General features: G+C 36.5%; 1 protein-coding gene across 5 annotated transcripts in view; it reads right to left on the bottom strand.

Moving 5' to 3' along the window:
- The window catches only part of LOC117235595 (glutamate receptor ionotropic, kainate 2), a 291,570-nt gene that overhangs the window by 6,813 nt on the left and 271,863 nt on the right, over positions 1-12,894 (bottom strand). For 4 of the 5 annotated variants that reach the window (XM_033497796.1, XM_033497815.1, XM_033497789.1 and 1 more), the window contains exons 11-16: positions 11,219-11,510; positions 10,572-10,710; positions 5,790-5,927; positions 4,036-4,234; positions 2,307-2,538; positions 1,038-1,153 (exon numbers count right to left, since the gene is read on the bottom strand). In XM_033497796.1, coding sequence (XP_033353687.1) covers positions 1,038-1,153; positions 2,307-2,538; positions 4,036-4,234; positions 5,790-5,927; positions 10,572-10,710; positions 11,219-11,510 — 1,116 coding nt within the window. Of the gene's footprint in view, positions 1-1,037; positions 1,154-2,306; positions 2,539-4,035; positions 4,235-5,789; positions 5,928-8,975; positions 9,114-10,571; positions 10,711-11,218; positions 11,511-12,894 lie in introns of all 5 variants that reach the window. The other variant, XM_033497806.1, reaches the window with a different exon arrangement.

Raw genomic sequence — 12,894 nt, 5'->3', positions numbered from 1 at the left:
GAAAATTGATGAATTTATGTATATAAGATAGACATCAATCGAGTGTCTTGGTACAAAAATGTACAAACCTTTAAACAGTGGAATTAACTATTTTGGCTTGTAAACAACTCATATAATGTATGAATGCGTAACATTTTTCATTTACGGATATATTTTTCATCAATTTTAATCTTCTATCGTTTTCGAAAATTCAGGGGGTATCTATATGAAAATATTTGTTTCGTTTGAGGGGAACAATTCAGGTAGGAGAATAGTTAAACGCTCGACATATATTTTCCATTGATTTCGTTTTAGTTTCGTCAAATTACATTCACGCACAATGTCAATTTTTCCAACCATTCTGTTTCGCGAATATAAATTTTCATACAAGTGCAATTGTACAATTTATATGACTTTGATAAAAGTCCATTGAGTCTGCGGTTTTTCATTTTGACTAAAAATTATCATTTTGCGACGAATTACACTCGTTATCTCGGAAACGATAATATTTATTATAAAACAGTTTAATATGAAATGAAAGGTAATTAGACGAACGAAGAATTTTAAATTTCGATTCAGTATTTCTTCACTCACAAAGAAATTATTCAATACACCAATACATTACTCTTTCTATAGTCTCTATCATATCAAATAATTTCAATTTTAAAATCAATGAAATTTCACCTTTTTCAAAAAAAAAAAAAAAAGAATAAACTTTACACAACAAATACCACATAAACCGTGCTAGTTTCAGCCAACAAATTCCAGCGACGAATAGTCACGGGAATTCATCCAAGCGGAATAATACCGGCAGATAATAGCCGTATAATAGTTCTGGCAATGATTTCACGGATTTATGAAAATGTCTTCTCTCGGTACGGTCTGTCTATCCCTTCTAGAGCTCTCGTATACTTTCTGGAAACATTGTAGAAGGGGAACCAGAACGAAATACACTTTCGTGGGAGATCAGAATTTTCGAGCGTACAGTTATCGACTGCACTCTCGTCCTTGTGGAAAATAAGAGAAACTCGAATCATGTTTGCATGCTCAATGCTCACCCTGCAAGATCCTCCGCCTCGTTTCTCTTTCCACCAGCGCGTCTTCAGCAAGTGCAGTTTCCCCTCTTCTTGCAGCTTTAAGATGGCTCCGCTGATGGCCGTTCTGTATGGTGAATCTGAAATTCCAAGGTCGTTTTAAACAGCGCCTGTTCTACCGACCGGCATTTATCGCGCGCGTGAAACTTTTTTGGAAAGCGTAATCGGTGTTATTGTTTTCATTGATTTCCATCCATCACATTGCACCCCTTGGTTTCAATAGAATATGATACTCGAAGACCCGGGAATAAGAGAAACGATGGAGTATTTTCGAATTTTTAGAGTATTTGTTTGCAAATGTTTGCACCGCTCTGGCAGAAAGTTGCAAATATGGAGGAGGGACGCGCCAATGGGTTGCAGAGAATTTTCGTTTATTTTTGTTTCAACAAATGGAAGGCATTTGGTTTTTTCGAGTAATAGAGGAATTTCAATTTTGCTTCCCTTTTTGTGGAAATGCAAGCATTATTTGAACTGTTAAAAGCCATATTGGTCAACTACATACATTGAAAATAGAGAAGAATGATGTTATGTCTCTCAACACCGTTTTACAAAAAATTTACCTTAGAATTTATTGTTAGTTATCGTTATTTATGACACGTAATAAATAAAATTGAATCGGAAAGGTTGATAAAATTACGAAATTTAGGAGAAGCGGCGTTAATCAATCTTCGTAATGATATCTCGGAAAAAATGAACTTTTTTGTAAAAACTTTTACACGTGTAAGACTTTATTATCATCTTTCACGTACCATTGACCAAACCCATTAACGATAACAATTAATCAACTGTTTTTCGCATTAGGCCAAATATTCACCATAAATTGATCAGAACTCTTACAAACGATCGCTGACCGGCATCCTAATTCCTCCATAAATTCTCGGAACCAACATGAAAAATTATCTTTCCGATTCGACGCCGTTTATGGGATGAACCATAAATCAAGGATATACGCGTTGATCGACCGAAATAGCCCGCACCTCTATCTCTCATCAGGAATTATTCGACTGCGCTTTAATCGGCTAACACTTTATCCAATCGATGAGTTTATACGTCTAATCGTGCATATAGGTCGACTTTCTCGGAAACTAAGGTAGGTCGCGGACGATAAAATTGTATTCTATATTTTCTTTTTATCTTTCCATAGAAAATCATCTCATGGTCGCCTGTTCGCGTTATTCAGCTGGATCTTATATTGATCGCGATTGTGATTGAATATCAACTTGTTTCACTTACTTGGCGGCATGGCGATGCCGTATCCTTTCGAATCCAAGAGGCCGCCGACTTGGGTAAGATCACAGTTTCTCTCGATTACGTATTCGATGGAGGTGGATTCCATTAGAAACGCGTAGCTGCCTTTCCCCTTGACCACCCGTTCTACACCCTCGACGTTGCTAGTTGTAAATACCGTCGGCTTTGCCGAATCCATAAAGGACCACATACGCTGGTACGTCGAGAAATTGGAATCCTAGATCACGCCAGGAATTTCATGGTCGAGCACGCGTGCCATTAAACGGTGGAACGTCGGTCGAAATTGGTTAATCTTCAAGGAGGCCTATTACACCCGCCGACGCCCGCCTGCGGTTTCACCGGAAATCATGCGAAACCCCTATCGCGACGATCGATACGTTATAACGCGTGCCATTTTCGTTTCTGTTGGATTCAACATTTTTTCATCTATTTTCTCGCTTAAAGATTAACCGTTTCACGTGTGGGATTTACGCAGGGTGGTAGATATGAAATTGGAAAATGTGTTGAACAACCATAGTCGCTCGTAATATACAGAATGTAATTGTACTCGCTGCTAAAGGCGAAAGAGCCAAACGGAAGAAAACATTACTAATAAATGCAGGTTGGATAATTAATATTGATATATTAATGTTAATATTAAGCTATTTTTCCTTCCATTTGGTGAATGCTCTTTAATTTTAAGGTGCTGAATCCTTTCTTTTTACCACTCCGTAGTTTACTTGGAATTCGTATAAAATGTGAAATGTGAACATTTACTTATTTACAAATATAGATCATTTCTGCTGTATGATCTTTGAATAAAGAATAATATTTAAAGAAGAAGAAGGCGCTTATAATATAGCGTTTTCTTAATGCAGCAGATGAGTTAATAAAAAGTTAAGAAAATTTGTAGAAATCGTGCTGCTTCCGTATTTCTTTTTCCTCCTCTGGCGTAATCTGTTGTAATAAAGTTTCATAATACCGAAATTAAACGGGAATTAACGTTAAATAACGGCTGCGATGTTTTCTCAAGCAACACGCGCTCTCCCTCGTGTTTCTTCTCGTTTCTCGCGAAGTTATGCTCCTCCAGTCTACTTATGAGCCATTCTCTGATACAATTTCAACATCGTAACACATGCTGTTTGATATATGCACGATTTATCGATGGACGCAAATGGTCTACACCATCGTTTAAAAGTATCTGAACTCTTATTTATTTCTGACAAAATGTATCTTAATGAAAAAATTAAGAACGAATTGAATTCCAATAATTTCATTTCTTAATTAATCATCGTAGCTACATGTATTAGTAGAATATTGTGACACGATTACACCAACTATGACTCTTACAAATAATTTTTAAAAATTTCTTAAATAAAATTATTTTCTATAAATATGAAATTCTGATTGATCAATTGTTTTCTTAATTTGTCACGTCCTACATAATAAATTTAGAAATTGTCCTAATATTTATGAACAAAAGTGTATATAATAAATAGTAAAAAATATCATAGCTATATTTTTAATAGATACTTTAGTAACTCCACAAGAATCTATCTATTGATATCTAATTATTAATCTATCACGAATTTGTATACTTTGATAAAATTCATATATTACTACTACAAAGTAGATCGACCAAAGTGCTCAGATACTCATGAGCGGTAACGTACATAACTCAAGACGATTTTACGTTTGTATAGCGCTCACTCATAAGTTATTCATCTGATCTTACCCTGAAAAAGGCCGCAGTGCTGCCTCCTTTGAGAGCCCCGTATTTGATTTTCGTCTGCTTTGCAAGATCCTCGGCGCTCTCGATCGGTGAATCCATCCTCTCGACGGTGAGGAACGCGGCCAAGTTGGCAGTGTACGAAGAAATCATGATCAAAGTGAAGAACCACCACATGCCCGCCACTATGCGCGTTGACACGGCTCTGGGAAGAAGAATTCAAGCGGTGCAATCGGTATTTTCAACAACGATAGTCGACTCGAAATGCGTATTTTTCGCATGAATTTAAAACAACCGCACTTCATATTTGTTCAAAGATCGAATTTCTATTCCTTCAAACACACTTCAAGCGCATATACGTGTAACTTTGGAAAGAAGTATGTAACAAAGATTTTACTCTCTATTTCGTAAGTTTCGATATACCTTCGTGATATTCGAGAGGCATTAGATATTTGATTTAAAAATATCTCAAAATTATCGAGACAAAGCTCAAAACACGCGAAATACCATGACCAATATGTACAGAAGTCATCTAAATGCATAAAAAACAATAAATACATCAAGCTTCTACGTTGCAGCGTCTCATGCAGTTCGCGCAACCTTTTCTTCAACTCTACGCATAACAACAATTAATAAGAATAAAAGAAAGACTACGATAACCGTTCGAGGATAGGGGCCGTATCGTAGGAAGTTTCGGATAACAAATATGATTCTTCATCTAACAGTGAAAGTGTTGAATGTTCGATGCGATGAAGTTGTTGCTGCTTCCCGAAACTGCTCTATATTAACCGAATTACCTAAATCAAATCCTGATTCTTGATCTCACGGCTTTACACGCCTTGTAAACTTCGCAGAAAATTATCAGACCCTTCAAGTATCGTTGTGCCGCGGTGTTCTCAGTTACTTCGCGGTTCAGTTTCTCGGCTGGAGGTGGACTCTAGGGAGCAGCAACAACTTCGACTAAACGAAACGGTCGCCGTAGTGGTCGTGTTCGTTGCCGTCTTTGTCGACGAGACAGAGCGCTAGCTCTGACGATAGCAAAGCACGTCGGCAAGTTTTCGACACGTGAACGTGATCGGTTGCAGCAAGCCTACGATATAGCATATCCAGGATATCGTCACATAACATTGGGTTAGCACCTACGGCCCCGAATCTCGCTCTTCCCTATCCCAACTAAACTTCTATCATCTCATAATTAATGCTATTACACTTAGTATTGCTGTAGACTAACATTGCTGCGTTCAATACTGTTTGAGGCTTCCGCATATAAGCCGTATTCAAGAGGAAAATGTTCCCAACTCTCCACTAGCATTACATTTAGTTCCATCAGAGGTCGAAGGACACATTGATACTGATATTTATTGTCAGTTCTCAAACATTGAAAACCTTTCCATTTTGGATACGCTTGCAGTCGGAAACAGTAATGTTATTTAGAATACAATATTAAGCGTAACAGTGTTAATTATAAGAACCCAATACGTAAAAGCCTGAAGGCTCTTATTCTATCACTTTCTATGCCTAGGTAAACCGTGACCGCGACTAAATTAGTTAATTAAGCAGTTTAAACGCTCGACAGTTGTTCTTTGTCTAATCTCTCTTATGTATTACTGTCTCTATCTTATGTTAGTTTGACATTAAGCAATTTCGCGACGAATTAAACGGAAATATCACGCTCGTATTACACACGAGCACGTAAGTACAGAGAGATATATATTATTATTAGGTTGTTTGACTAGCTGTGTTTTCTTCGTGTCACTTACTTCGGCGCTATATCAGAGCCTTGCTGCATGAGCGAGCCTATGGTGAACCAGAGCGAGTTCATCAGGGTGAACTCGTTCTCGAGGACCTCGGACTGTCCGTTGCACGGATGGGGATTCTCCCACTCGTAAGGGCTGAACCTGCAGACACGTGAAAGGAGAAGGGAGAGGATTAGACCTCAGAGTCGCAGCACGCGCGTGATACCACGGATTCAATCGATTTTAATGTGTTGATAATCTTCACGCTCGTAATTGTCGGATTACTTGAGACCCGAATTTAATATGAGAACTGATATATAAGTAGTATCGTATAGAGATTTGATGAACAAGCACACAGAGAAATGTTCTTTTCGCACTCAATTTGAATTTTGTTCATATTTATGATATATGCACTCTGTACGTAAATAGTTTCATGTAATCAATGCAAAAAACGAATATGAACAAGACATAAAGCAAAATAATATTGATTTCTTTTATTTTGTTTGTTTAGTATAGCATTCATTTATAATTTCTAACATTTTTGACTGATTTTTTATTACCTATACTAATTTTCCTAGCATTTATAAAGAAATCTTTGATATATCTATATGTATAATCAACGAACTGATGCGAAGCAGATATTGTTTGAAATTTATATAAAATTCTGTTTTCAAATTTTACTGGAAAATTCTGATAAAAAATTCTATAAATATTTAAGTTCTCAAATATTTTATAAAATGTGTTGAACGTGTTGACTCAATTAGCGAATTTGTGACAATCTTATTCGCTTGGGCAGTTAATCTAACTCATCAAGCTACCCCAAAAGTCAACAGGGTGAGGGTGCTGGTCAGGCTGAAGGGGAAATACTATGTTCACTGATTGATGGCGCAACCATGTACCGAGCTGCGGGTTTAACCCTTAAACACATAGTGTTGCTATTTAGTAACATACCTGTATTTCCTAATATAGCACACTATTAAGGCATAATGTTTCATAAGCGCGAATAAATGTTTCCCCAAAAATAAACTGTCCTCTTTTTGGAGTATTTTTAATACTTTTAAAGTGGATTTTAAATATTAAATAAATGAAATATATAGATTTTATAAAGTGGATTTCTATAGTTTCATGATACATAAACTGGCATTTTCTTTAAAAAATTACATCTGAAAAAGACATGCGTTTATTTCATTGTCCGTGCAAGTACTAGTGTCTAATGTACGAGCTGTGATACAATAATAATTCATCAGCTGCATTGATATAGAATTTGGGAATCATAAATTAATATTTAGGCCTTAACTTTTAACTTTGACAAGAGAAGAGATTGAATAATAGTTTTAAAAATTGTAGGAAGTAGTAACGTGTGTGTGCCAGAAATCTCCGTCGTAAATTCAAGAAGCTGATTTTAGCTGTATACTGAATAATGACAAAGACTTAATCCGAGCAAACAGACATTCGTTGCGTCCAATCAATGCCCTTCCGGTACTCCTTCGGTACTCGTTACTCTACGTAAGACTTTATCTTTAACTTGAAACGATTTCTCTGTTTTTAGAATTACACAGGAACATTTCCTACGCGGGAGCTCCTCGGCATTGCGGAGGATTTTAGAGATTTAGGTGGAAGCGTTAAGGAGACATTAAGGCCACCTTTATTTTGCATTTTTCTTCTTTTCTAGGTCTATTCTCTTGAGGGCATGGTTTTGTCTTTCCTCGTTGGTATTTGATTACTATCATTAAGGAACGGGATATATTATGATTTTTCAATGAAAGCAAAAAGTCCTACGACATCTAAATCTCCGAATGTTTAGCAAGATTTTTTTTATGTTCAGCTCATTTGTTTTTTTATTAAAACCACTTTACCAACTTGACTATTTATCTCATTATCTATGGTTACCATGATTATTATTACCATGATTATGGTTAGCTTGATTATTCAAGTTAATGCAGTATCTTTAACTGGTAGTATTAGTCTGAAATAATATTATCCGTAATTAATATTATGTTATCCAAGAATTAAAGAAGAATATTACGTTATTAACAGAATAACATTATTAAAATATCGAATGAAATAGGAGTATATTCTCGTCGAGACAATCTCCAAGTATGTTCTCTTTCTTTTGTACCTGGAAACGCAGCTACGACTCTGAGGATCGTTGTCCGCTCGTTAATCGATATTCGTTTAAAATCTGTAAGTACTAGTCACGTTAAGGAGAGACTGCCAGGTAATTCTAAATCCTATGACACAACTTATGCGGCAATTGATCCGCTCAGAAGCCATACTGCTCAACTATATACATTAAAAGACAAAATAAGTTAGTTATATATTATAAATACATTCTTTAAAAATATTTTGAAATTTGCAATTATTATCGCGATTAATTAACTTGCAAGAGTAAATTAGTTGTTCTTCAAAAACTTGAATATTAATCCAGTTTGTCAAAAATATTTACGAAATATGTAGAATCAATTTAACACCTAAGAAGCTCAATTATTAAACTGTCTTCCAGTTTATCCGCGACATAGTCTTCTGAAAATAACAATATCGAATCTTTCGCTTCTTGAATATCTTTCATACGAATTTTCATACATACGACTAAACAATACAAAATTTCACGATCTCATATATGAATCCTTCCGAAATAGTAATCTTCTCGATAACAATAAATTGATTCCTCTAACAATGGTTAAACCCCAACGATCTCTCCTTAGAATAATTTTCAGATATCGAACACGATTCTGATTCCTACGATCGAACTCCCGATCCCGATCGCAAGCGACCTTCGTCGAATCCGCGTAACCCGCAACAACCAATCCCAATTGGCCAGCTAAAAGCGGTTTCACGAAATCAGTCCGCTGAATAATTCATCCTCCTGCAGCAAAGGCGAGCTCGAGTATTCTAAGGCTGTGCGTTCATGGGACATGAACAAGTAAATCGTTACGAAAGTGGATCGTCGGTTACGTAGTCATCGCTCTCGATTTACATGCGTTCAGTCGACGACACGCCGCTCAAAGGCGGTGGAGAACAACGTGTTTTTAGGTCGAATACACAACGAAACCAACTAGAGACGCAAAATAGAACAAATAAGAAAGACGAGGGGATAACGTAAACGACGGTTAAAAAACGAAAAAGAAGAAAAGAGAGGGAAGTAAAAAGAAAAGGATAAAAGATAAAAGGAAATGATCAAGCGACCGTGATGCCAATCTAACGGCTTACTTGGGCAGAATGTCACAGCCCTGCCGCATTAAGGATCCGATGGTGAACCACATGCAGTTGAGCAGCTTGAAGCGATTCTCCAGATGGTCCGGGTTTTTGTTGCACGGATGAGGATTGTACCACTCGTACGGGGTGAATCTAAACTGATCAACTCTAGACAACAGTCTGATCCTTTTCAGCGTGGATGCATCTGCCTTCTACCACGGATCGTTCGCCATTTACGTACGAAGATTAACCGCGTCGACAGAGCAGAAAAAGAAGACCGAACGGAATGCGAGTCAAGTCAGCGTGTACGTATGTTCCTTTCCTTCGTTTGCGTTGATCTTATATGTATGTATATACGTTACTTTTATTCGCATAACCGGACTCACTCGTGCTCGACTTCGAAATCACGTCGACCGTGAAATTAGAGTTTCTATGTATCTTCGAGAAAGATACTCGCGAGTCACCGTGAATTAAATGCTTGTGCGCTATGTATGCAGATTATCAGCGAACGTATAGAGGAAATTCTATTTCTACGATCAATATCCTTGTGATAACGCAACATCTGTTTACAGAGGTGAATACGCAGAGTTTATCGAGGCTAGGATCGCTAATAATTCTTGTAGCGTTCGGTCGATTTAGCACGTTCACTGTCCTGTACATCATCCGTGATTCACACCGCTCGATTCGGGCGTGTCCTCTGCATCACGCCCGATATAGGCTATCTTTCATGTAGGTATATGCAGCGTGTTTTATGCATGGAAACAATCACTGGTGAATGGCGTTTATTTAAGACGTGTGATAAATAGAACTGATAAAATAGAAAAAACATTGCTCGTTCGCTATAAATTATGAAAAAAAATATATTACAAATGAAATCAATCACAACTGACTTACTTGGTCTAATTCTTTAAGCATTCTGAAAAATATTGCTGCTTACAAATGGATCCATATTCACCATATTTTCTTCAAATTTTTATAACTTTCACTTTAGTTACCTTTTCCCGTAAACAATAGAAAGCTTAATATCATCATTTATGAGTTCTAAGTCTTGGTCGAGGATCACTATCGAAATATTTTTATAACGATTATTGATATTTCAATTGTTAAGAACTTAAGAGTTAGTTGTAACTTGGTGATCGATTTTCCGCTAAAATCCACTGTAATCCAGATCTTTCACCGAAGAAACTAATAAATGCAAAATAAAATAAAGCTTTATATTAAAATGATACATCCTGTGCAGTATGATTTAAAAATGCGACATAACAGTAGATCTTATATTAATTTTTGTTTGATAGAAAAATAACAATCTACAGTACGAGCAATGGAGAAAGATAAACGATTTGATTGAGAGGCATATCATTGGAATGTGAACGAAAAATACCTGATGAATATGAAACGTTTGGGCAGTGAGCGTGTTAATTTGTCTTATTTCTCTATCTGAAAATTAACGCGGGAGATTTGTCGAGTTCTCAATACAACGAAAGTCTAACCGAACGATAAAGTATACTACGTTCAGAGATTCATTCCTATCGAGTATGTAGTTCAGATGCAAAATTTCACCGATGTCGGTACAATATTTTTATCGGAGCTTGGTAAGATGGATTTACTTGCCTAGCGAGTATGAAGAGCAGCACAGAGACGCCTAGATAAGCTGTCGCCATATAAATCCAAACGTCGAGGCTAAGCGGGCTGAGGAATGAGAACAGATTCGGTGGCTGCTTTATAGGCTTACGATACAGTATGCTGATCCCTGTAAATTTTAGATCACATGTGTAAATCCATCGTAAAATTTGAATATATAGCGTCAAAAATATTCGTATGTTGTTTATGATATAATGAAAGATTTTATTAAGCAAAATTTAAAAATAGTACAAAAGATATTTAAAAAAATAGTATAAAAGTAAATTTTAAAAATGAAATATGTACGAAATGTAGAACTTTTAAGAATTTGAATATATGTTTAAAATTTTTCCGAACAAATTTCTTTTATAGACGGTTAGTAAAAAAATTAATTACTCTCATTAAAATATCCATATTCCATTTTATAAATTTTTGATCCTTCTTCTAATCCAAAATTTTCCATAAAATTTCAACTGAAAGAAAATATACCATCGAATCTTGCTCCATCCGGTGATGGAGTTTTCAAATATCTCAAGAATCAAACAACCCCGTTACATGTAGAGTTTTACCATCGTTAAATCAATTCCACGCGATGAGCAAGGTTCTTCTTGGAATCGTAGATCAAACTGATCGCTCACCTAGATTCATGAACGGCATGGTGAAGTCGACCGCCTGTTCCCGGTCGTACGTGATGGTTAGATCCGCGATCGCTAGATCCGCCTTCTGATCCAACAGTTCTTTCATCATACCGTCCCACTCTTTCGTCTTCTTGTTGTAGGAGCCATACCGTCCATCCGGTACCAGGCGGAACGTATAATTGAAACCGAGAATCCTCGATATCTCGTAAATCAAGTCGACGCTGTAGCCCTCGAACTGTGCGTTCCCGGTCAGCTTTTCGCTCGAGTCCTTTCTCATGCAGTATGGCGCGCTCTATGAGATTAGTAAGCTAATGCCAGTAATCGAATAAGAGATTCTTTGATAGTGTATACGTGTCTTGTGTGTGTATTTTGAACTGCAAAGGTAGTATTTAAAATATCCTATCTATGTTTATATAAAATTTTCTTATTATCCATAACCATATTATATATATGAAACATTTTTGACAATGTTTCATCTGGAAGAAGTGGTACATCTTGTATAATATTTGTGTTTGTATTGGAAAACTTGTGGAGTGATTGTAAAATTTACATTATAAATGAGTAAAAGTAGAAGTATTTTGAATTTTCGGACAAGCAGATCTATGATGATTTGAAAAACTATGAGCTTACAATTGTAATTACATGTGCGTCAAGCATAGAACACATTTTTGTTTCGGCTCTAATTGAAGTGCATAAAACACTGCGTCCGATATTTTGCTTGCCATTATTATTTATTACTACTATCACTACTATTCAGATACTAATACTCGCTATTATTCAAGAACCTGGAAAGTTATTTTAGGATTGGACATTGTCATTGCTAACAGATATACAATTCAAATTCAAGAAATTATTGATTAAAATCAATATAACATGATTTGGTGCAAAATCATAAAATGATTTGTGACTTTAATTAACAAATTCTTTCATCTTGATCGTATATTGGCTAGCAAATGCAACGTTCAATTCTACGATATGCTTATAAGGTATACCAGATAAAACATTCTGACAGCATTCCATGTCGAGTACCATGAAAATGTCAATAAAACACAAGGTAATAAAGCACGTTTGGATATTGGATATGAACATGTTTGGATATTTACAAATACAGATATGAACAGCCTGTTGACTGTGCACAGCAACGAAACGCAATGCATATGTGAAACTATTGCACTTAACCTAACCATATTTCGACGAGTAATAAAAATTCTAGAGTCACACAAGCTTCTTTCGGACCCCAACACTGCTTAATTCACAGAGCTGTGATTGAATATGCATGCGCGTGTTCGCAATTGAAAGGGTTGCACTCTCGTGTCGACAGGATTTCTTTCTTTGTTCAAAAAGGAAACTCGTTTGATGGGACGCGAGGAACAGATGATAACCTCTGCACGCACAGAGAGATGAAAACTCGCAGAGTTATTTGGTGATTGCACGAATGGGTGGCTGGGTGCTCCGCGCGTTTAGAATTCCACGTGTCGCTCGCGAAATGACGCGTTTACGCGAAACGCGATAACTAAATGCCGGCACTGACGTGGAATTTCGTAGAAGCTTCCTCGAAATTGATGTTGCGGGCGTACGTGGCCGATTCTTGAAAAACTTCGAAGCAAGTTTCTGGGGGAAAATTTGATCGTAATCGTATTTCGTAACTCTTGCGAAGTTCGTTTATCAAATTTGTG

This window comes from Bombus vosnesenskii, unplaced genomic scaffold, assembly GCF_011952255.1.
Source record: "Bombus vosnesenskii isolate JDL3184/JDL3185 unplaced genomic scaffold, Bvos_JDL3184-5_v1.1 scf7180000013264, whole genome shotgun sequence".
Lineage (NCBI taxonomy): Eukaryota > Metazoa > Arthropoda > Insecta > Hymenoptera > Apidae > Bombus > Bombus vosnesenskii.
The sequence above is the reverse complement of the archived record's forward strand: the minus strand, read 5'-3'. Positions and strand labels throughout refer to the sequence as shown.